The sequence below is a fragment of the Phocoena sinus genome, chromosome 3 (genome assembly GCF_008692025.1).
Source record: "Phocoena sinus isolate mPhoSin1 chromosome 3, mPhoSin1.pri, whole genome shotgun sequence".
Taxonomy (NCBI): Eukaryota; Metazoa; Chordata; class Mammalia; order Artiodactyla; family Phocoenidae; genus Phocoena; species Phocoena sinus.
In genome coordinates, this window is record NC_045765.1 from 112837172 (window position 1) to 112861717 (window position 24546).

The 24546-nt window shown below is 40.1% G+C and overlaps 1 protein-coding gene across 3 annotated transcripts in view; it reads right to left on the reverse strand.

Annotated features, from left to right (window-relative positions):
- IQGAP2 (IQ motif containing GTPase activating protein 2) overlaps window positions 1–24546 on the reverse strand; it is a 287896-nt gene that overhangs the window by 16015 nt on the left and 247335 nt on the right. For all 3 annotated transcript variants that reach the window (XM_032626071.1, XM_032626074.1, XM_032626073.1), the window contains 9 exons: window positions 23539–23688; window positions 20330–20493; window positions 17940–18164; window positions 16568–16708; window positions 16132–16216; window positions 15009–15241; window positions 12838–12970; window positions 7244–7346; window positions 6342–6483 (listed from right to left, as the gene is read on the reverse strand). In XM_032626071.1, the coding sequence (XP_032481962.1) occupies window positions 6342–6483; window positions 7244–7346; window positions 12838–12970; window positions 15009–15241; window positions 16132–16216; window positions 16568–16708; window positions 17940–18164; window positions 20330–20493; window positions 23539–23688 (1376 nt within the window). The remainder of the gene's footprint in view (window positions 1–6341; window positions 6484–7243; window positions 7347–12837; window positions 12971–15008; window positions 15242–16131; window positions 16217–16567; window positions 16709–17939; window positions 18165–20329; window positions 20494–23538; window positions 23689–24546) is intronic.

The following is a 24546-nucleotide window of genomic DNA, read 5'->3' on the forward strand; positions in this document are numbered from 1 at the left end:
CTTACGAGATGACAACTAAAGCACTCAGGCAGCTAAGTATGAATAAAAGCAATCTATAATGCCTTCTGCTTACACACTTCCATAGAAAAGCAAGCTTAATAAAGGCCAAAAGGATCACATACTATAAGTTGAATCATAAGTTATAATGAGAGAGATTTTCTTTTCTTTTTTTTTTAGTTTACTATTTTTAGCTGCACTGGGTCTTTGTTGCTGCGCGCGGGCTTTCTCTAGTTGCGGCAAGCGGGGGCTACTCTTCTTTGTGGCGCATGGGCTTCTCATTGCAGTGGCTTCTCTTGTTGCAGAGCACAGGCTCTAGGCATGTGGGCTTCAGTAGTTGTGGCTCGCAGGCTTCAGTAGTTGCGGCTTGCGGGCTCTAGAGCACAGGCTCAGTAGTTGTGGCACACGGGCCTAGGTGCTCCACGGCATGTGGGATCTTCCTGGACCAGGGCTCGAACCCGTGTCCCCTGCATTGGCAGGCAGATTCTTACCCACTGCACCATCAAGGAAGCCCGAGAGAGATTTTTCAATTGTACAGTTCTTTATAATTTATAAGGTGTCACTGTGTGACTTCATTTACTCACCAGAGTCCTCCCTTTCCCATCATCTCCCCTCTTCTCCATTTGATGGATGAGGAAACAAATGGGGAAGTGATTTGCTGAGTCCAACGGCTAATGTGTGAGATTGGGGCTGTAATCCCAGGTCTCCCTAGGACTCCTCAACCAGGCTCTTTTGTTCGTTTGTCCTTTTAATACCACCATGCTTGGTAGTATTAGCAAAATGGCAATAGCCCAAACCGAGGCTCCCTATTCCATAAAGATATGGAAGGGAAACAGAAATAGAATGTTTCTTCCTATTCCACCATGTGCCTTCATGTCCCTTACTCTGTGTCATTCCTTCTCTGTGGCCTGGGAAGCAATGCCCCAGCATCAGGTATACAATAACTGCTCTGCTATCATTCTTATTGTTTATTCTATGATCCCTAAGAGTGCAAAGGACAGTGACCTTGCCCTCAAGTTGTAAAACCTTGTGATCAAGAGTGTAGGCCCACTTCCCATCCCGTGTGTGGGCTCTGTGTGGAAGAGCTGGGAGCTGCTGAGGGAAGGTTTCCTTTTGGTGCTGACCCAGGAGAGAGAGATCCAGGCTCAGAACTCCTTCTCCAGCTTCACCCTGTTGAAGCTGCGGCACTCCTCCGCCATAGATGGGGTCAGCCTAGGGGCCAGGCATGTGGGGCACCTCCTCCCCATGGACTAAAGCCCAGTGGACATTGGGTGCTGGAGCTTTTTCTCCTTTTCCTTTTTTTTGAAAAAGAAACACCTATAGAAGAAAATAAATGTACTTTACCCACTCCCCCACAAAAAATAAATAAACAAATAAATTAAAAAAAAAAAAAAAAAAGAGTGTAGGCCCAGAAAGATTTAAGACTGTCTGGATTTGAACCTATGCCCCACTTACTAACTATACTACCAGGAAAGGGTTTTTGTCTGTTCTGTGCCTAGTTTTCTCTTACATAACACCCAGGTAATAACCTCTACCTCTTGGAGTTGCTGAGAGTATTATATGACTCATGGATGTTGTTATGTTATACATGTTGTTATCTGTTATTATCTATATCCATATCCATAGGACAGTCCCTGGTACATGGTAAGCACTACACAGGTGTTTGGTATTATTATCATCTTCATCCTCATCTAATTATTAAGAATTATGAAACTAGCATGGGATTAAATTTACAAGCACAAGGATTAACAGTGCCTTATTCAGGGACCCTCATGAAGATGAATTACTCATCACTGCAAAGCTAGTGATTTTGTAATTAATAATAAGGGGGGCATTTTGAAAGTTAAAAACACAACCTATTTAACAAGGAGGCAAAATAGTTTTTTGATAGAGAAAAGCCAGTTATTTTTATCCCCAACAGCTCTGCATTCCATGACTGTCTACTTCTTAGTAACTTCTGAAAGGCACTGTCTGATTTCAGTTAAATTTGGTTCCCTAATGAAGAGTCTCAAGAACTATATTTTATGTTTGAGTTAGGAATCTGGTTTATTGCTTGGAAGAAAGTCATCCCCATAAGAGTTTTCGAATCAGTATTTCCAAGCGTCTATCAATGGAACATCAATGGCCTATGAATTTAAAGCATGTCAGTGCCCATCTACTTACTTCCCATAATTTTAGAATTTAATTTTCTCACCTCAGAGATAAAGACTCAGACTAGGTGGTCTCCAAGCTCCTTGTCAATGACACATTTTATAATTATCTGTTAGTATCAAGATTTTGAAATATATACTTAAGGTATAATGTATTTGGAAGTAAGGCTAGCCTAACATCATGGAGCGAACTCTACTGACTGTTTTGGGCAATACTCAAATTCCACTTTTGGGGAAGGCTACTTGGTCAGTCTTCATTTCAAGTTGTTATCCACGATGATCCACTGGGCTGCTTAGTGAAGGGCTCTGCTAACAGCAGGATCTTGAAGTATGCCCAGAGGAAGGCTTTCTAGACCCCAGAGGCCTATGAAAGCAGTAAATTATTGAATCTATTAAAGCATTGGCCCAATAGTCTTTTTTATATAAATGGAAAAGTTGATCCTACAGTTCACATGGAATTGCAGGGAACCCCAAGTAGCCAAAAGAATCTTGAAAAAGAACAACCTGGAAGACTCATACTTCCCAACTTCAAAACTTACTACAAAGCTACAGTGATAAATGCAGTGTGGTACTAGCATAAGGATAGGCATATAGATCAATGGAATAGAATTCAGAGTCTAGAAAACCATACATGTATGGTAGACTGGCTTTTGACAAGAGTGTCTAGACCACCTAATGGAGAAAGAATAGTCTCTTTAAGAAATTGTTGTGGAAAACTGGGCATCCACATGCAAAAGAATAACGTTGGACCCCGACCTTCCACCATACACAAAAATTAGCTCAAAAGGGATCACAGACCTAAGTATAAAAGCTGAAACTATAGAACACTTTAGAAAAAAACACAAGAGTAAATCCTCATGATCTTGAATTGAGCAATGAATTCTTATGACACCAAAAGCACAAGAAACAACAACAAAAAACAGATAAACTGCATTTCATTAAGTTAAAAAACTGTTCTACAGAAAAGGATATTACCAAGAGAATAAAAAGACAGCCCTGACATAATGCCATTTGCAGCAACATAGATACAACTAGAGATTATTATACTAAGTGACATAAGTCAGAAAGAGAAAGACAAATACCATATGATATCACTTATATTTGGAATCTAAAACATGACACAAATGAACCTATCTATGAAACAGAAACAGAATCACAGACATAGAGAACAGACTGGTGGTGGCCGGAGGGGGGTGGTGGTGGGGCTGGCGGAGGGATGGAGTGGGAGGTTGGAAGCAGATATAAGCTTTAATATATAGAATGGATAAACAACAAGGTCCTACTGTATAGCATAAAGAACTATATTCAATAGCCTATGATAAACCGTAATGGAAAAAATATATTAAAAAGAAGAATGTATATATATAACTGAATTACTTTGCTGTACAGCAGTAATTAACATAACATCGTAAATCAACTATACTTCAATAATAAAAAGACAACCCATAGAAGGGGTGAAAATATTTGCAAATCACATATCTGATAGGGGTTTACCATCCAGAGCATATAAAGAACTCTTACAACGCTGCAACAAAAAGACAAACAATCCAACTAAAGAATGGGCAAAAGACTTGAATAGACATTTCTACAAAGAAGACAGGCTGACAAGCACATAGAAACATTATTAATTATTAATCATTAGGGAAACATTATTAATCATTAGGGAAATGCAAACCAAAACCACAATGAGATACTACATACCCACTAGGATGGCTATAACAACAAAATAAACAAAACAGAAAATAAATTTTGGTGAATTATGGAAAAATTGAAACTCTCATACTTTGTTGGGAGGAACATAAAATAGTGTAGCCACTGTGGAAAAAAGGTCTGGCAGTTCCTCAAAACAGAATTACCATATGACCCAGCAATTCCACTCCTAGGTGTATACCCAAAAGAACTGAAAACAGTATTCAAGTAAAAAGATGTATATAAATGTTTACAGTAGTACTATTCACTATAGCCAAAAGGTAGCAACAACCCAAATGTCCAAGATAAATGTGGTATGTCCATACAATGGAATGTTATTCAGCCAAAAATATGCTGAATAAGAGAAGCCAGACACAAAAGGCCACATATTGTATGATTCCATTATATGATATTTCCAGAATCGGCAAGTTCATAGAGACAGAAAGCAGAAACGATGCTCCAGGGTCACTGGGGAATGACTGCTTAATGAATACAGGGTTACTTTTGGGGTGATAACAATGTTCTGGAACTAGATAGTTGTGGTGCTTGCACAACATTCTGGACGTACTAAGTGCCACTGAATTGTATACTTTAAAAGGTTAGATTGGTAAATTTTATGTTGTGTGTATTTTACTACAAAATACAAGAGTAAGTAAGCAAAGAAATAAAACCACTGGCTGGCTCTACTTGGAATGGTGATTAAAGAAGTAGACAGTACTTTTTTCTAGCATACAGTGGGGAGGGAGCCACACAAGGGCTGAGGCAAGTAGGACAATGCACCAGGCCTTCCTGGCTAAGATGCATTGCTGCCCCACACACCTGACTTTCATGGTTTTGCTTTTGAAATGTGCACTCCAAAAATTCACAGAACCATGGAGACTCAGATTCAGAAATAAGTAGAAATATACACGATGTTCAGACTATTTGATATTTTAGACTACCCCAATCATGATCTCCATTCATTAATGCAGACATCTGAGTTGACTGCATCTAGAAAATGGTGCTCAAGTAACAGACAAAATTAATTATGAAAAAATTTCTTCCTGTTACTTCTAAAGGACAAAGCTTATGAGATCACAGGATAACTGGCCTAATTTAATTTGCATGGTGGAACCACAGGATCTGTATTTCCAGTTACCTTTGTAATTGGCATATGCTCAGAGGAACCCAGGGAGCAGCTTCCACAGTTTTCCCCCTTTTTTCTGTTGCCCTGTCCTGAGCTGTCTCTGCAAGTGCAATCTGACTTCATCATCAGTAGTTTAAAGGAACTGCCCTCAACTCTTATGAAGCCAAGTTTGTGTAGGAGTCCTGCGTCCCTCAGGTGAGCTGTGCTCTCCATCAGACTGCAGACCCCCGGAAGGCAGGGACCTTAATGGCTTGCTTACCGCTGTGTCCTCAGCCTCAAGCCCAGTGCCATGGACACAGAGTAGATACTCAAGTATTTGGCTATGTGAACAAACAGATCCTTAGAGATAATCGGAGCACAAAATAAACAAGCCTAGTAGAAGAAGCACATATGTACATATTTCAACATAGCACACTAAGTTTTGTTTTTTTTTTTTTGCCATTTTCATGGCATTGAATATCTGGAAAAAGTCAACTAGAAATGAGTACTGTCCAAAGCATGTCAGTGGCAGAACAGAAAGGTCCTGTAGCAAATTAAAACAACCTCAGAATTCAGGGCCTGTACCTTGGAAGTCATGTGTGAAGTATTATTTAAATACTTATTTATTTCCTTTTCTCCCCATTTCCCATTTCCATTCTCCACCTCACCCCAACGTACAACTGTTCTAATGTGTTAATGCGAATCCTTTTGGTTATATTAGTTCTTAAAAACTGTATTGTTTGGTGAGCAGCTGGCTTTGGTTTAAGGCATCTCGATTTATGGTGATGGATCATTCTTTCTTACCCTGTATGTAAAGGACTGATGTGGAATGTCCACGAGGCCTTGACGGAAAAAGTACAGTGTTAATTAAAAGTGTGAAAGCTTCGCTTGAAATCTTTGAGAACAAGAAATTGGGTATAAATAAAGTCAAAGTTGGTCAAGATATCCAGGCTTAGTTTAATAGGCAAGGTGTCTAATAAATCAGATAATAGCATTATGTCTTATCGTGTGTGCCTTTTACATTAACATTTTATACCAGAAAATAAATTAGGTTCAAGGTATTTCCTTGACTATTCGTTTGACCACTGAAACAGATATTTCCTTTCAGCTACGTGAGGCCTTTCACCAGCTGAGTTAATCATTTCTTAAAGGAAAGGAATCAAATTACTACAAGGAAAACTAAAAAACAAGATAGGCTTTAAGAAAGTATCATGATATTTAGTTCCCTCTTAAATTACAAAGAGTCTACTATTCCTTAGTTAGATGTTTGATGGATAAACATAATGTATTTCAATATTTAGATATTTTAAAATGGATTATTTGAGGAATTAGCCTTATTTGAATTTGCATGGTTTAAGATGCATAATTGGAGACATGTGCTCTTTAAGCTCCAAACTTACTTGATCATGAGGCTTTGGCCATCTATAGCTTCACCATCCCCTATGTCGTACTTGCTGGTCAGGAAAAGGGAAATCTCAGTCTTTGCAAGTTGACTTAGTGTGTTTACCTTGTCAGGGTCACTGGGGTCAACAGCTCCTTCCCCTGTAGAATAAAATATTGTTATTTTTCCAATTCACTGATTGTGACAGTGGCATCAACAACGTAAGAGAAAGGTTCTGTAGGAAACATGGGCTCGGTAGTTGAACAGGAGATCATGGTCCTCAGAAGAAAACACATTCCAGGGCTTCCCTGGTGGCGCAGTGGTTGAGAGTCCGCCTGCCGATGCAGGGTTCACGGGTTCGTGCCCCGGTTCGGGAAGATCTCACATGCCATGGAGCGGCTGGGCCCGTGAGCCATGGCCGCTGGGCCTGCGCGTCTGGAGCCTGTGCTCCGCAATGGGAGAGGCCACGGCAGTAAGAGGCTCGCGTACCGCAAAAAAAAAAAAAAAAAAAAAAAAAAAGAAAACACATTCCAATACACTTTAAAAAATCTCTGAATTAAACATTAAAATAGCATAGGACATCAATATTCGAAATCTGAAAAAAATTACTAAAAGAGAGAACTGTTAATAAAAGACACCATTGGAGAACATAGCAAGGAACGTCTAATAAATTTCACTCTTTTTCTTTCTTTATGGTTGACAAATCGTTTTGGATGTATCTAGAGCTTCAAGAGCATCAAATTGTTTGATAATCTAGCACACTAAGAATTACAGAATCCTTCATGTAGGAAGGGGCTAGTGTAGTTATCCTTTAAATAAACTTAAGTATTAAATTATAACGATTTTTTGATCTAGGATAGGAAAACCAACCAACCATCCAACCAACCAATCAAATACAAACCAGAGGGAAGAAGCCCTTACCAAGGAAAGATTCCACATTAGGTACCTCTCCCAGCAACTCCAAAAGTTCATTCAGTAAGTCATTTTTTTCAGGGGCAATTGCATCCTGGTGTTCCAACAGGAGCTTTATATAGAAAGCAACACACATACAAAAATAAAAGTCAGTTCTCAATGGCTACCATATTTACATAGCTCCCTTCCCAGTTTTTCATAACTTTTTTCTGATATTGTTTGAACCTTAAATACAAGTCTGACATATATTAAAATTAGAGATCACAGAGAAACACAGCTTGCATTTTATCTTAGAGGCAAGTGCCCACTCTTCATCGAGAAACTGTAGTTTTGTGAAAGGTGTTCATAAACACTCTTTCAGCAAGATCTTGCAAGATCTGCCAAGAGGCAGCCTTCTTCCACCTAAACCCTGTGCTCCCTCCATGTTTATACAAAAGTCAAAGTTGAGGGATAAATTAGGAGTTTTGGATTAACACATACACACTACTATATATAAAATAGATAACCAATAAGGACCTACTGTACAGCACAGGGAACTATACTCAATATTTTGTAATAACCTATAAGGGAAAAGAATCTGAAAGACTACACACATAGTAGTCTGAATCACTTTTCTGTACACCTGAAACTAACACAGCATTGTAAATCAACGACACATCAATAAAAAAGAGGAAAAAAAAGTCAAAGTTGGGGAAAGAGTCTAGAACAACACACAAGTCTCTTGGCTAATATGGTAGCAAACTGTAAGGACATTTCCATAACTCTTCAGAGAAAAATTATTCAGTAATCAAACACTATATATTTTTTCAAATCACCACAATTAGCTATTTCAATCTGTCTGGCATTGAAGATCTTTCATGGGTATGGATAGCAGAAATGCCCATATGATTCCTTGGCCTGAGACCTAGATGTACCAGCTGGTTCTTCCTTTCAGAATTCCAAAAATGGATTAAGGGGAACACTGCTGGGTGTTTGCCAGGTCTTAGAGGAAACATAGTAACTCTGGGGGCACAGCTATGAAAACACAGCTGCTCTTGTTTTCATTTAGAGTTAAATTAAAACAATGTTTCCAAAGTGTGGGACTGGTATCCCTGGTGATGGGAAATCTAATTTTAGTTGTTTTGAGTAGCTAACTTATAAAACACTGAATCATATAATAAAATTAGTCTTTTTCATTTTTAATCTCTTTTCTCTCAACAGCTTTATTGAGATACAATTAACACACCATCACATCCACGCATTTAAAACCTATGATAACGATGGTTTTTAGTATATGCAAAGACTTGTGTAACCATCACCACTATCTAATTTCAGAATATTTTCATCACCTTAAAAGAAACTGTGTACCCATTAGCTGTCACTCCCCAGTATTACCCCTTCCTCCTGGAAGCCATTAATGTACTTTCTGTCTCTACAGATATAGCTGTTCTGGTTGCTTCACATGAGTGGACTCATACAATGTGTGTCCTTTTGTGACTGGTTTCTCTCACTGAGCATGATGGTTTCAAGGTTCATCCAGGTTGTAGCATGCATTTGTTCCTCTTTATCCCCGAAAAACTTTTCAATTATGTGGATATATCGCACTTCATTCATTCATCTTTTGATGGACATTTGTTTCCAGTTTTTGGCTATTATGAATATGCTGCTGTGAACATTCATGGACCAGTTTTTGTGTGCACATGTTTTCATTTCTCTTGAGCCCATACCTAGGAATTGCTTCATCACATAGTAACTCTGTTTAACATTTAGGAATTGCCAAACTGATTTCCTAAGTGGCTGCACCATTTTGCATCTCCACCAGCAGTATATGAGAGTTTCAGTCATTCTATATCCTTGCCAACATTTATTATTACCTGACTTTTTAATTCTAGCTATCTTAGTGGGCGTGAAGTTATCACATTTTGGTTTTGATGTGCATTCCCTGATGACCAATAATGATGAGCATCTTTTCATGTGCTTATTGGCTATTGTATATTTTCCTTGGAGAAATCTCTATTCAGATCGCTTGCCCATTTAAAAATTTTATTTTTATGTTTTTATTTTTAACTGTAGTAAAATACACATCATAAAATCTACCGTCTTAACCATTTTTTTTTTTTTTTTTTTTTGGTACGTGGGCCTCTCACTGTTGTGGCCTCTCCCGTTGCGAAGCACAGGCTCCAGACGCACAGGCTCAGCGGCCATGGCTCACGGGCCCAGCCGCTCCGCGGCATGTGGGATCTTCCCGGACCGGGGCACGAACCTGTGTCCCCTGCATCGGCAGGTGGACTCTCAACCACTGCGCCACCAGGGAAGCCCTGTTTTTGTTTTTATAGTAGCCGCCATAATGGGTGTAAGATGGTATCTCATGTTTTTATTTTTTTTCTTTTTCTAAACCAAATGATAGATTTATAGGCTGTCTCTATTATACAATGAGGCAAAATCATTGTGGTTTTGATTTGGATTTCCCTAGTCATTAGTGATGTTGAGTATCTTTTCATGTGCTTGCCAGCCATTTCTATATCTTCTTTGGAGAAATGTCTATTCAGGTCTGTAGCTCATTTTAAAATTGGGCTGTTTTTTGTTGTTGTCAAATTGTGAGAATTCTTTACATATTCTGGATATTAACCCTTTATCAGATACAGTATATGATTTGCAAATATTTCTTCCATTCTGTAGGTTGCCTTTTCACTGTGTTCATTGTGTCATTTGATGTACAGTTGTCCATTTTTAAATCAGATTATTTATCTCACCATGGAGTTGTGGGTTTTCCTTATGTATTCTGGATCCAAGTCCTTTAACAGATACATTATCTGCAATTATTCTCTCTCATTCCCTTGGTTGTCTTTTCTTGATGGCAATGTTTATAGCACAAAAGTTTCCAACTTTGAGGAGGTCCAATTTATCTGTTTTTTTGTTTTCGTTTTTTTTCCTTTTGTGGCTTGTACATTTGGTGTCATATCTAAGAAACCATTGCCAAGGTCACAAAGATTTCCTCCTATGTTTTCTTCTAAGAGTTTTATAATTTTAGCTCTTATATTTAGGTCTCTGATCCATTTCAAGTTCATTTTTGTATAGGGTGGAAGGAAAGGGTCCAACTTGATTCTTGGCATGCGGATTTCCAGTTGTCCCAGAACCATTTGTTGAAAAGACTATTCTTTGCCCACTGAACTGTTTTAGTCCCTTGTCAAAAACAAATTGACCACAGATTTGAAGATTTCTAGACTCTCAGTTCTATCTCATTGACTGGTATGTCTATCCTTATGCCGGTACAACACTGCCTTGATTACTTCCTTTTCCATTCTCTTTTAATCTTTAAGATTAGTGAAGGAGAGAGTTATCTGTTTAAGGCTGAATTTTCCCTAACATTCCCTGATACTTACAAATTGGGTTTTTAAGAAAGGGAGAGGGGGCCTCAGATGCATAGCTTCAAGGAAGCAACTATATTCAACTACTTTTAAAGTTCTGTCCACTGTAAGACATGCTAGTTTTTCTACTATAGTTAGATTTAAAGCAAGATGTTATATAAGTAACACAGATGACAGAAAGACACGGTGAAATTTGGAAGTAGTACACAGGATATTTTGGGGTAAGGTAAGTCAGAGACAAGAACAAAATAAGCAAGATGGATACATTTATGTTCTAGTTCTCTGAAGAGATGGGACAGCTGATGGGCTGCTGTCTCTGGAAGGGATGATTTAGGCAGCCAGCTTCTACTCTTTATTCTGATAATGACAGAACATCAGAATTTCCTGAAAATGTCCCCTTAAAGAGCTAATGTTCTACATGTTCCTTAGAGAACAAGGGACAAGTATGTGGACACAGGCGTGGCAAGTCATGCTACTGCCGTGCTTGTGTCTGCATGTGGACACCTCCTCACTTGAGACAGACAGTAAACAAGGACAGTCTTTCCCTGCAATTACACTTCTCCCATGTTATTACATCTGCTTCCAACATCACACAGGATGGAATTCCAAACTGGTTACGAGTTATGTTTCCCAGGACTGGATTCTGTTTTCAACTCTTGTTGATGAAAGGAACAGACTATTTCTCCTTGAAGAGTAACAGTCTAAATTAATACAGTAACATTGTCTCTCAGCTCTCCTTGGGAAAGAATCTCTCACTTTTCCTGCATGTGGCTATTGCCCTCAGCACATGTGCAGCCAATGTGTGGACATCTTTTTGAGATGAAAAATTTGCCGTAAAAAAATAGATAAATGCGTCGTGGCCCAAATATGAATGAGTCTACTTGTTCGTTAGAAAATTATTTTTGCAAGTGCTGCATATACTGGATGTGTTTGCTTGGTGATTTGGGGTGTTTATATATAGGGAAAACAAGTATAGCCTCTTTATTTAATCAACCCACTCACGCCCTCAGCTGGTCATTCAGATCTGCTTTTGTTTAGGGTCACTTAAAACACTGATGGAGAGCTTGTTGCAAATGTCAAGGAGGTTCCCTGTCCCAACCCTGAAAGAGGGAAATCAAAAGTTGATTCAATCTTTCTTTCCAACCCATCTTTAAGGTTTAGTTACTTAGAAGAGTTTAATATGAAGACTGAAATTTTGAGCAGCCAATTTTGCTACTTGTTAGCATATCTGGTTTGGTGGGGGGAAGGGCTGGCCCTTTAAGAGGTGTGTATTTGTCGTGCTTTCCGCCAGTTGTGTATCAGTTGAAGCTGGGTGCATCCTTAACCAGGGCTTCTTGAGCTTCAGTGTGTATCTGAGTCACCTGGGATCTTGGGAGAATGCAGGTTCTGATTCTGGAGGTCTTGGGCGGATTTCTCGCATGTCCTCAGGACTTAGCTTGGAGTAGTCATGTCCAGAACTGTTCTTGAAAAGGTTATGCTTTAAGAACCTAGCTGGTTCAGGAAATAAGCTCTGGTCTTAAGCAAACAAAGACCCTCATCATGCCGAGAAAACTGCCCTGCCCTCAAAATGCACCTAATACAGGCTAATGGTTGATGGTGGTGATGTCTGCACGTGAACCAGAGGGAGACATTATGACACAGCAGACTGACAGTGCCTGGTTCTAAGAAATGGGGTTTTCCAGAACAACAGAAGCGATTCTTTGTAGGCGGCTATTGCTGGGGTGTGGGGTGTATGTCTTCTTTTCCCCAACCTGGATACGCCTGTTTATCCCTTCCCTCCTTATGTCCAAACATTAGAAGAGAGGGAGCATTCTCCTTTTCCCAGAAAATTACTGGAAATGCGAAGAGAATTCTTGAAAGGGGGAGAGACCGACTCTGGGGTCCAGGCAGTGTGGCCCTGGTGGGTGGAGAAAATATCAGGGCTGCCCGGGCTCGGGGCTTAAACTACACATTCACCACCTGACTGTAACTGGATCACGGAAGAAGTAAACTTTCCTTGCTTGAGAGAAGGAGTTTTCCTAAGGCACAAGAGTCAGGGAATACATGTATCATGTCAAAGGTAAACTTTTCCTGTTCGGGAAAAGGAGATTAGTCAATGCATAAGGGTCAGGGAATAAATAATTCAAGTATTTTTTAGGTTGAGAACATAAGTAGGAGCACACGCTTACAGTAACACCCTGTAGAAACTAAACATTTTCAAGAGCAGATGTTTGAACCCCGTGTCCATTGCTAAGACCCTCCTCCAACCTCTCTTACTGAATGTGTGCTGATGATTTCTTCAATTGAAATATAAATGACTGGTTTGCTGACTGTCACCACATCTGTGTATTTATCCATATTAAACTTTTCTTCTGGTTCAGGGACATTACATGCTTCTTTGAAATATTTCCTAAAAAAGGAAAAAAAACCAAAAGTCTTAAGACAGAGTCAAATTTGTGAATAAAATGGCTTTAACAAAATGGTGAGGAAATCTTCAGTGATGGCTTGTGCTTTGTTTTCTACTGTACACCTCGGGGGACCTGTTCCAGCACCTTCCAAGTCTGGCTCTGGACCTCGAAGCCGAGTCCATGTTTCCGGATGTTGGACCCAGGTCCTCAGAAAGGAACAGACAGAGCATTTAGGGCCTCAGGCCCTGTGACTGACCCAAGGTAATCAAACTATGGGCAGGTCATTTAAAAAATACGATTTTAAAAATGCCCCCTGAAATCTACACAAAAATGGCAGTACTGATGTTCCCTGATCTAAGAATCAAGTCTTTGTAGAGAAAACAATCCATAAAGCAATTAGCCAAATTTGCTACTTTAATTGGCACAAACTCCTGGGGATTTCAACACCCTTTCAGAGTTTCTGTTACCAATTTGACAAAAATTCAAGTTAAGCCTACTCTACTCTTAGTTGATCCAGACAACAGTTGCTGGCTGGAAAGGCTGTTAAGACCAGACACACAGATACATACAAGGCTCCCTTCCACCAGTGCTCAGACTCTAAAAAGTCTGCTATTTTAAGCTACAGCAAATTTCAACAGAGAGATGGAGAAGAGCCAGGTGTGCTGCGATGATGGTTTAGGAAGGATTCTTTGCACAGGTAGAGTCGATATCTTATTCTATAAATTTGCAAATGTTTCATATGCCTGAAATTATCCTTGGTGTATCTCCTAAGGGCACCCAAGGCTTGTACACCAGAAAGACCTGTGCCTTCCCACCCCAAGGCCGGGGCAGGGTAAATGGCAGGCAGCCATGCTCTCACGTGCCAACTGGTCTTTCTGCACATTTTGGTTGTAACTTTTCATGGTTGCTGAGGAACACAAAGGATTAATATGAGCGGAAGAGAAAAAAAAAAAAAAAGATGAATTTAAGAGATGAGGGGAGGCTTTTGGTTTTATTTCCTTTTAAATGAAGAAGAGCTGGAAACTTAGATGTTTGGTAGGAATAATCTGAGAAAAAAGGAAGCAAAAAGAGGTTCTAATAGCAGATAAGGATTTGCAAGAAATGGATGTTACTTTTTTAGTCAGTGAGGAGACCTAAAATTAGCAGCTTGAGAAAATCAAGACTTCCCATAGTAAGAGGATTTGGGGAAAATTTCTCACAAGAGGCCACAAATTCCATAAAGAGAGGAATGATCATGAACTACCTTTGTCAACAGATAAATCACTAATCTGGAAAACTGAGGAATGGGAAATTATCATTTTCCAAGTGAGGCATGAAAGAGGCCACATAGATGTCATACTTGTACGACTGGCTGAATGGCAGAAAAGAGAAAGCGAACGCCAAGATGAACGTGCTTCCTCAGAGAGCTTCAGGGTGAGTGAACCTTCCTGCTAGATTCAGTCCTCCTCCCGTATCCCCGTGGAATGATTAATGATACAATTCGGAGAGCTTATAAAGTCAATAGACTTAAGTCTTACATGCATATTTGAGAGATGTTCGAGAACAGAACAGAACATGTTCACACACAATCCTCAACAAACATAGAAGCTGGATTCTCCCAACCATCCCAAACCAAATACAGTTTCCTACTATTGTTTGATGCAGATAAAGGCAAGCTTTTCCTGAATGGACAAAATGATACCCTCTTTTTAAGTTCAGAAAAGCAGAAGTTAGCTATTTTGATTTCTTTAATTCTAAGTATTACAAGCCTATAGCGTACCAAGAAGATTAAAAATTTCTTCTTGTCAGTAGCAGAAATCATACACATGGGGATGACTCAATGTAACAGGGGCACTGGGGGTGGTGGGGGGACGGGGAACACCAGACAGAAGTAATCCCGCCTGCTCGGACTCCCTCCTCTTTCCCCACAGCAACAAGCAGTACGAGAAATGCATGCAGCCCCCTGAGGTTCCTGCCCCCAAGCCCAGCTCTGGGCACAGAACACATATTCCTCTTGCCCACCATCCTGCAAGTTTCTCCAAAGGTAACGATACCTCTCACCTGAACTCCTGATACGTCTCTGATAAATAATTGTTCATAGATGAGAGATGCTCATTTTCTCCTTCAAAGAGCTTGTTGGAGGCTGCATGCTGAAGGACCTTGGCCACTGATCCCAAGTTTCTCCTCTGGTCGGAATTTATCTGACCTCCGGCTGTCATATCAATGATATCAAAGCCGTCTGGGGCGACGATGGCTGGGTTCATGTACCGATAGTACAGGAGATTTCCAACAATCTGGAGTGATGTAGAAGAAAAGACTATTTTTGAGAGAGAAAACTCAAGAGTTTGGAGGGTTTTTTAAAGTTAATATTAACTGACATTTCCCAAGACAGCAAATCGTTCTCTGATCTGAATCTTAACAAGGAGTTAAGTAAAGGTAGTGAATATAATCACACATTATTAATATAGTTAACAAAATTATTTTTGGTGAAAATATGCTACTGCCCCCCCCCAAATTCTCTAATATAAAGAGCCTCAATAATGTATAAGAGCTCCCAACTAACCTCATAACAATAATCTTGAGAGCCATTAGAATAGAAGACTTGTAGCTTATTATAAAAAGTCATACAGGGCTTCCCTGGTGGCGCAGTGGTTGAGAGTCCGCCTGCCGATGTAGGGGACGCGGGTTCGTGCCCCGGTCTGGGAAGATCCCACATGCCGCGGAGCGGCTGGGCCCGTGAGCCATGGCTGCTGAGCCTGCGCGTCCGGAGCCTGTGCCCCGCAACGGGAGAGGTCACAACAGTGAGAGGCCCGCCTACCGCAAAAAAAATAAAATAAAAAAAAAAAAAAAAAAAAAAAAAAAAAAAAGTCATACAGGGCTTCCCTGGTGGCGCAGTGGTTGAGAGTCCGCCTGCCGATGCAGGGGACATGGGTTCGTGCCCCTGTCCGGGAAGATCCCACATGCTGCAGAGCGGCTAGGCCCGTGAGCCATGGCCACTGGGCCTGCGCGTCCGGAGCCTATGCTCCGCAACGGGAGAGGCCACAACAGTGAGAGGCCCGCGTACCGCAAAAAAAAAAAAAAAAAAAAAGTCGTACAAGGGGAAAAATTTTACAAAATAGTGTGTTGGTAATTTTGGCTCCTACCCCCAAGAGAAGCTATGGTGAGATCACCCTTGAAAATCTACCTTTAAAAGCTCATCTTCTGTTGCATCGGGAAATTTCTCACGGATCGAATTCTTCAGTACTTTGGCTATATACCTCAATCCATAACTATATGGAAAACAGATGACAAAAGAAAATAATGGAAAAAGGCTAAGTGAGGAAGAAACACACAGCAATTGTTCCAGTCAACTAAAGCCAAGCAGTTTTCCTAAAAATTAAACACAAAATGAGATGGTAACGGAATCACAGGACCGCCATGGATGATCGTACTTGAGCGCTGTTTTGTACTGTTCCCTCTTTGGAGAACAGTTATGAATTTAAAGTGCAAATGTTGGCAAACTTTTAAACTAGTAAATGCAATATGAGGAAAACGCCTATCTTCACTACAGGGGTTTATTTTACATAGTATTTCAAGAACTTCTAGCGAAGAAAGTTAAAGCTGCTACATATACAACTTACGGCAGTAGATCAAGGGAAGAAATGATAGAACTCAGGACTTTGTCGGTGACCCTTCTCAGGTTCTCGATGGATGCCTCCAGTTTGTTTTTCACTTCTGGGTACGTCAGCGCTTGTTCTGTGGTCACATCGTAAGGCAGGTTGCTGAAACCACAACGAGGGCTTCCGATTAATTGGGGGCCTAGGTAAGAGCATGTGTATCCTTGCCACATTGGTTCTACCATCAAGCTTTGTGTCGTGAAGTAGAGTTTGCCCACCAACTCCAATGATAAAATGTTTGCTTGGGGCAGGGGAGAACCCACACAGAACCCTCTGCCACCAGAACAGCAGGGTGACTCCAGGCTCTCCATCTGGGCTCTTCTGGCAAAATAACAGGCAGACCCAGGTAACGTAGACCCAGCTATCTTTCTCTGTCTCTCCCCCCCTCTCTCTTTTAAATTATAAAGAGCAGTATGTTCTTTACAGAAAAATTTGCATATAAGCCAACAAGAAAACAATACTGACCCCAGAGACAACTACTTTTCCTTATTTTAGTGTATAACTTTCTGGTCCTCTGCTACGCATGTGTGTATATGGGTGTAATGCAGTTCGTGTCTATACACATCCCATATAGATCTTACGTGTGTGTATATATGTGCATTTTTTTTTGATACAGAAAATGAGTCACTGTACCAAACTACAACCAAGAACTATGTTATGAACAGTTTACCCAGGCAACAAATATATTTCTATACCACCATTCCAGATAGTCACTACTCGATTATGTTATATAAACATTTATTTAACAGATTCCCCAAAGCTAAATATTTTGACCCTCCCCAACTTTTGTGATTACAAACAGTGCCGTGACAACCACCCATGTAATTCTCTGTGCATATCTTAATGATTTCACATGGCATCCTTTTGCAGGAAATTAAAAGCTGGGATTGCTTGGATCAACAGACTGCTACCTAGAATAAGCCAATCCCACCCGGCTTGTTGAGGCCTACATGTTCAAGTTACTCACTTGGTCATTGTAAAAAAAAAAAAAAAAGTAGGTATTATAAGGTGAAGAGGTCTATGTCTAGGTCTAGGCCTGGGTTTAGAAACAACAAAGAAAAACGAAGGGAGAGAACTACAGAAATTGTGGCTTCGGGAATCAACTGGTACTGAAATCTGAAAATACCATGTACCGCTAAGATGAGTAGGAGTCCAAGAATGCGGCCTGCCTGGGTATGTTAAGGGAGGTAACAACATCTTAGATTGAAAACCGACTTTGCACAGTGAATTTTGTTCTTTTAACAGAGCTTAACAGAGCTTAAGAGTATGTATAAATATACACATAAAAATGATCATAAAACACAACTGAAAACCACCACTGCCCAGGCTTTGCTACCTGGCTTCTCCAGTCTGTGTTTCTAGTTGGTTCACCCAGGCCTTGTACACCTCGACGGGGCTTGTGTTGATGATCAGGGATTTGTCATCGATGATCTCTTTCACCACCGGAGCCAGAAGCTGGCGCAGTGTGTTCTGTCCACGGGCACCTCTGTTGAAGCTGACGACCATCTTGATGACTGTAGGGTTCCCAGTAACTATGTCCTGGACCTGGTCCACCTTTGATCTAAAAAAGGCCCAGACCAAACAAAATGGTTTGCCTCTATGCATAGAGTTTTAAACAGTGTATATTCTCTCTGGCGGGCAAGGGCTTTGGGGGGCTGTATTTTTCTCCATTGAAGATCAAAGACGGTGTGATTTAAAACGAAGCTATCTCCTGTCTTTACTTGGTGAGCACACCTGAGCCAAAGGAGACTTTTGGTGGACATGGCCCACATGCTGTCTTTTGTAATACAACCTCTGAGTCTGAAACTTGTGGGAAGTTAAGGCAAAGCTTTCTCTCTAAGTATGACCATTCTATCTGCCTCCATCACTAGACAACATGCCTGACCTATCTGGCTAAAGGTTTGCAGTGGTAACAGGGCCTGTAGAGCAGGATCTACAATGCATGTCCTGATTCTAATTTATCAGGGCTATTGGAAGACTGAGTGTCCATTAATAAAGTGGGTCTCAGAATCCCCCGTTTATTATTTTTATTAAAAAAAAAAGGAAGCTATCATTCGTAAGATGACTTATTCAAGAAATTTAAGGGTCTAAAAATAATTTCTCAGCTTTAATTCCAATCTAGAAGGCAGGAATGAACTAAAAATGGACCTAGACTAATAATAATACTGGGTGATGGTATACAAGTTGGGATGCTCCCTGTCTCTTTCCTGGGAGTTAGCCTTGAATTTCCAGTATTCTGCTGGATATTGGAAATATTTCACCCACATGTTCTACACCTAAAACTCAAACTCAGTGTTGAAAATCTAATCTGTGCCTTTCTCCTATGCATGCCCCCCCCCCCATTTCCCTGAACTGTGTAGCTCCAATTCATCCTGTTCATATGTGGCTAGCAGATAGATCAATCTTCTAAAAACTCAATGTGGTCACGTCAAAAACCTTGCACACCTTCCCAGAAAGTAAAAAGAGCCTCAGCGTTCGGGCCTACACTCAACGTCTCCCATGATCTGGCCCAATCTTACTTTCCTGGTGGTCACTAATTAAGTTACCTCTTGGCTAGACTAATCCACTTTCTTTCTTGCCCCTTGGCCCATACTGTTTCTAGCACCAGAGTGCCTTATTTCCCTTTTCCATTTCTTTTTATAAAAACTGTAGATATTCTGCAAGGTTTTGGGTCAACTCCTTCCTCTTCCATACAATCTTTATCGATTGACTGTATTGGCACTTTTCTTTCCATCCCTCTGATCTGTTATACTGTGCTTATCATTCGTTTAGTACTTACCTTATTCTACTACATAGCATTGCTATTTCTCATGAATCCTATTTCTCATGCTGCCTTATAGACAGCATGAGGGCAGAGGTGCCTGGCTAATAGCTTCAGAGACCTATAGGATTAGCATCGCTTAAGGGATCCAGAAGTAAGGAAGACAGTTAAGATCCATCTAGTTGGCTAAGGGCATTTCTCATGGGGTCCCCCCCCCAATTCATTATAGCTGCCTACACATTTTTTACATTAACTGAGTAAAAAATAAATTAGCAGCAGCTTACATTCCAGTAAGAAGGAAAAACTATTTAGCAGAGATCATTATCCTCATCTGTTTATGGCTTTACTACTCACATAATTTTAATTAGGTTTTCTCACTGACTTTTTCTTAATATAAATTTATTTATTTTATTTATTTATTTTTGGCTGCATTGGGTCGTCGTTGCTGTGCGCGAGGTTTCTCTAGTTGCAGTGAGCGGGGGCTACTCTTCGTCGCGGTGCACGGGCCTCTCATTGCGGTGGCTTCTCTTGTCGCAGAGCACGAGGTGCATGGGCTTTAGTAGTTGTGGCTCGCGGGCTCTAGAGCGCAGGCTCAGCAGTTGTGGCGCACAGGCGTAGCTGCTCCACAGTATGCAGGATCCCGGACCAGGGCTTGAACCCGTGTCCCCTTCATTGGCAGGAGGATTCTCAACCACTGCGCCACCAGGGAAGCCCTCACTGACTTTAAAAGAGCTTTGTATACTTGCAAAATCAAGAGTGAATTTAGCATTAGAAAAGATATCACTGCTGGGAGAAAGCTGTACCTGAATATATCTATGATGATGTGGCAATTTCTCAAGAAATTTGATAATTTTAATATGTATAAATAACTTATAAGAAAAACTTTAAAATTATTTTAGTAAATCAGAGATAGCCACCACTAACAAAAGGTATTGGTATTTTTACATATATACTTATATACATACTTTATTTCTTCCTCCAGAGCAGTTTTAAAAAGCTTGAGGAGTAGATATTCTTCCCGTTGATTGGAAGCGTAATTGTATAGGGTGAAAATAACAGTATCCATAAATTTAGTTGACTTGTTCTGTGGCATCTGGAAAATCAGCTTAGCGAGGTACAAAGGATTTGTCTGAAGGAAAGTGAGAAGAAGAAACACCCCCCCACAAAACTATATGTTAATATATTATTAAAAGCAGAGAGGAGTCCCCAGTTCCTTGCACTTTAATGACTTATTATGTATAAAGCATATAGAAGAGTATCTGGCACATATTAAGACTTTAAAAGGTAGCAGGTAATACTAATACTAAACTATAGGACGTTATACTAGAAAGTTACGGTAGGATTTAAATTTTATATACTATATCATGACATATTTAATGGAGTATAATTGTATTATGTACACTCTACACCATTTGGAGCCACACAGTAATATTTATTGTAGAAACACAGGAGGCGGGGGGTGGCTGATAGATCTGGTATCCGAAGAGACTGGCAAGAAGGGACCAAGGGCTCAGCCGAATAGACTGTCCTAGAAGGACTGATGAATGAATAGAAGGAAACACATCCCATATTCTGAGACAAGAAAGAAAAAGAAAAGGATACATTTACATGTGGAGACAGTGGGATGGCCATGATGTTTTAGAAAGCATGAGAAGGTAGGAGTGAGGCAGGGAGGCTGAACAGAGGGGTGAAGGTCAGGATAGTTCATGGGGGAAATGCCAGAAGAACCTGACAAGAAGCCCATATGCTTAGTGTGGGAAAAGAACCACCCCAGAAGGCTAAGATAAAAAGAAGACAAGAGAGAAGGGGGTGGCTGATAGACCCGGTATCCGAAGAGAGAATCTCTTTAAATTAAAAAAAAATTTAAAGATGGACGAGAATTAAAAAAAACTTGACATGTAGTTCAGCTTAGGATGGAGTTCAAGAGATGTAGCACCAGTCTTTGTGGTAATGTGGTTTTTCTGAAGGAGTTACACCAGATGGAGGTTAGAAGAAAAAAATATAATATTAAGGTGACAGAGAAATTTGATAGTCCTACTCTTTATCCTCCTTCCGATGAGAAAAGAAAATTTTCCATACATGGAAACCAGTATTTAAGAGTCTCAAGCAGTTTGGCTTTAAAAATTTTAAGAAAACCCTAATTCTAGTTTAGTTTACCACTTAGATTTACTTTCAAGCTCATAATGACTGGCTGAAATTTTATGAATAAGCAGCTCAGGACAACCTTTTTCTTAGCATTCTGGGGTGATTCTTTTCCCACACTAAGCATATCGGCTTTTGAGAAAGGAAAATTACTCTAAAGCCAAAGAAGCCTCATTCCTCTCCGATGACCTAAAAACTTTAAATTTAGGCTCATACAGAAGAGACAAGCCCATAGCAAAACCTACACTAGCTGACCTGCTACTTTGGCTAAGAATTGCCAAAGGTGAAAGGGATCCACGCCGTTTGCTTTTCTATAGCTTCCTCATTGGTCTTGGGTTAATGTCTCCAAAGCAGACAGGAGAAAAGGTGAAGAAAAATAAATGATTTTTTGACACTTCACTCAGTACTGAATGGTCATGCTCTGGTTCTATTAGTTTTGGATCGTTTAGGGAATAAACCTTGTGGAATTATTCTAAACACGCTCCTATGCTTTTTCTCCTTCCCATTAATGAGCCTCCACTTACATAACAGGGTAAACTATACAAATCTTAGGCCAGCGACTAAATTTTCACCTTCCTAAATGACACAAATTCTATCAAAATCCAACAATAGAAAACTAAATCCTAAAGAAGCTTCGTGCACTTGGAAGTTCATGGATGTCAAAAGTGATAAATGTGAGAACCTACTGTATAGCACAGGGAACTCTACTCAATGCTCTGTGGTGACCTAAATGGGAAGGAAATCCAAAAAAGAGGGGATATATGTATACGTATAGCTGATTCACTTTGCTGTAGGGTAGAAACTAACAACATTGTAAAGCAGCTATACTCCAATAAAAATTAATAAAAAAATGATAAATGCTTAAGATTAAATTTATAACTGGTGGATGCCTATTAACCTAATTTCAGCAGACAAAAAAACCTTCCCCTGCCTAGTGCGAGCCCCCTTTCTTTCTGGAAAGGAAGCTGTTGTTAAGCACTGGATTCCAGGGACAATTCTGTTTTAACATTTTTCCTTCTATGCTGCCACATGGTGGACATCTGGAGTACTACACCTGTTCGCCACTCAAAGTAGAGAATTCTCAACTCTACGAAAATTAACGTCTCTTCTCTTAACGGGTCTAGCCACACCTCATTTATATTTTGGGTAATGTGTTCTCTGTGCACCTAATGCCAGCGACGTCCTCAAGCAAAGATTCAAGCATCTCCACGCCTTGACGGAATCACTGCCACCAGCAGCGGTCCCAGGGACACCTGACTTTCAAGGAAGAACTGCTGATCCATCTTTTTTTGGGAAAATTTTCCTGCCGAGGGGAGGTTTTGTTTCTATCTCTCACTATCGCTCACTGTTTCCTTTGGGACTAATTGTATGTGCTGGTGGGCGGATGAGGTTGATCAATGGTCAAACAAACAAAAAACTCGTCCACCAGACAGAGTCCAGCCCTAACCAGTCCAGCTTAGTTCTCACCCACACTCTTGAAGCAATGGAAAATTACTGTTCACTTAGATCACAGTCATGCCGTGGAAATAATGAAATAAAAAAGGGATCCCATTTCCCTAATCCAAACTCTCTGGCTCCTTCCTCCAAAGAAGGGCAGTCTGGTCCTGGTACAGATCTGTTTTTCATACAGTTACTTTAATTTTTTCATGTTTGACAGCATCTGAGGCTATTATTAGATTTATACTGTTTCTGCTGATAACTGCAGTATAACGTAGTCATGAAGAGCGTGACTGAAGTTTTAAGTCAAACTGCCAGGGTCCCAATACCCTTGTTTTCCCATTTACTGGCTGTGTCTCAGTTTTCTCACATGTAATACAGGAATATCAGTAAATTATTTTTTGATGGTTCCCAGGGCTGTACTAAGAATTAAAATGAAATAATGTATATCAAGCACCTAGAATAGCACTTGGTACTTAATAGTGCTCAGAACATGTAAACGATTATAGCCTTAGCATGGGACAAGATCTACTGTAAAACACCAACGGGGACATAGCATTTACCCAAAACTCACAGTGAAAGAAATTGTTCTCACCTGTAAAAGATAAAAAAGCTGCTGATATGTTTCCAGTGTTTTTCTTCTCTCCTTACTCAAACTTTTGATCCCTTGGTTGTCAGTGTTATTCAGTATTTGCATTTCTCCACCTTTTTTCTTATTCAGTTTCGTTCTGTGTGAAATTACATCCTGGAAAAAATTTTTATGAAATTACTACTTTTTATGCTGGTACTCTTTACCTCCTTCCTTCTCAGACACCCTGAGACACACACAGTTGGAAAGATTAATTTTCCACATTTCCCTCACGAAGAAACAAACGGACAGAGAATGTTAAAGAAATTAAGAAAATCCAAATTGCAGGTGAATTTGGCTTTTGTAATATTTGTTCTCCAAAGCTGTAGGCATTTGTTCTTAGGATGTAATGTAGGTCCCAAGACAATTCAATAGGGAGAGGATAATCTTTCAAAAAATGATGCTGGGACAACTGGATATCCAGGTTCAAAAGAAAGAAGTCAGACCTCATCCCATAAACAAAAATTAACTCAAAACAAAGTGAGAGTGGCATAGACATATATACAGTACCAAACGTAAAATAGATAGCTAGTGGGAAGCAGCCGCATAGCACAGGGAGATCAGCTCAGTGTTTTGTGACCACCTAGAGGGGTGGGATAGGGAGGGTGGGGGGGAGGGAGACGCAAGAGGGAAGAGATATGGGAACATATGTATATGTATAACTGATTCACTTTGTTATAAAGCAGAAACTACCACACCATTGTAAAGCAATTATACTCCAATAAAGATGTAAAAAAAAAAAAAGAGAGATCAAAGAACTAAATGTAGGAGCTAAAACTATAAAACTCTTCTAAGAAAACCTAGGCAAAAATGTTTGTTACCCTGGATTACGCAATGGTTTCTTTTAGGGGTGTGTGTGTGTGATAATTTATTTAATCATATTCCTTTTGATAGACAGTTAGTTTCTTTACATTTTATTACTATTTCAGAGTGTGTAGGGAGCCTTCTTGTACATGCATCTTTGTGCACGTAGAT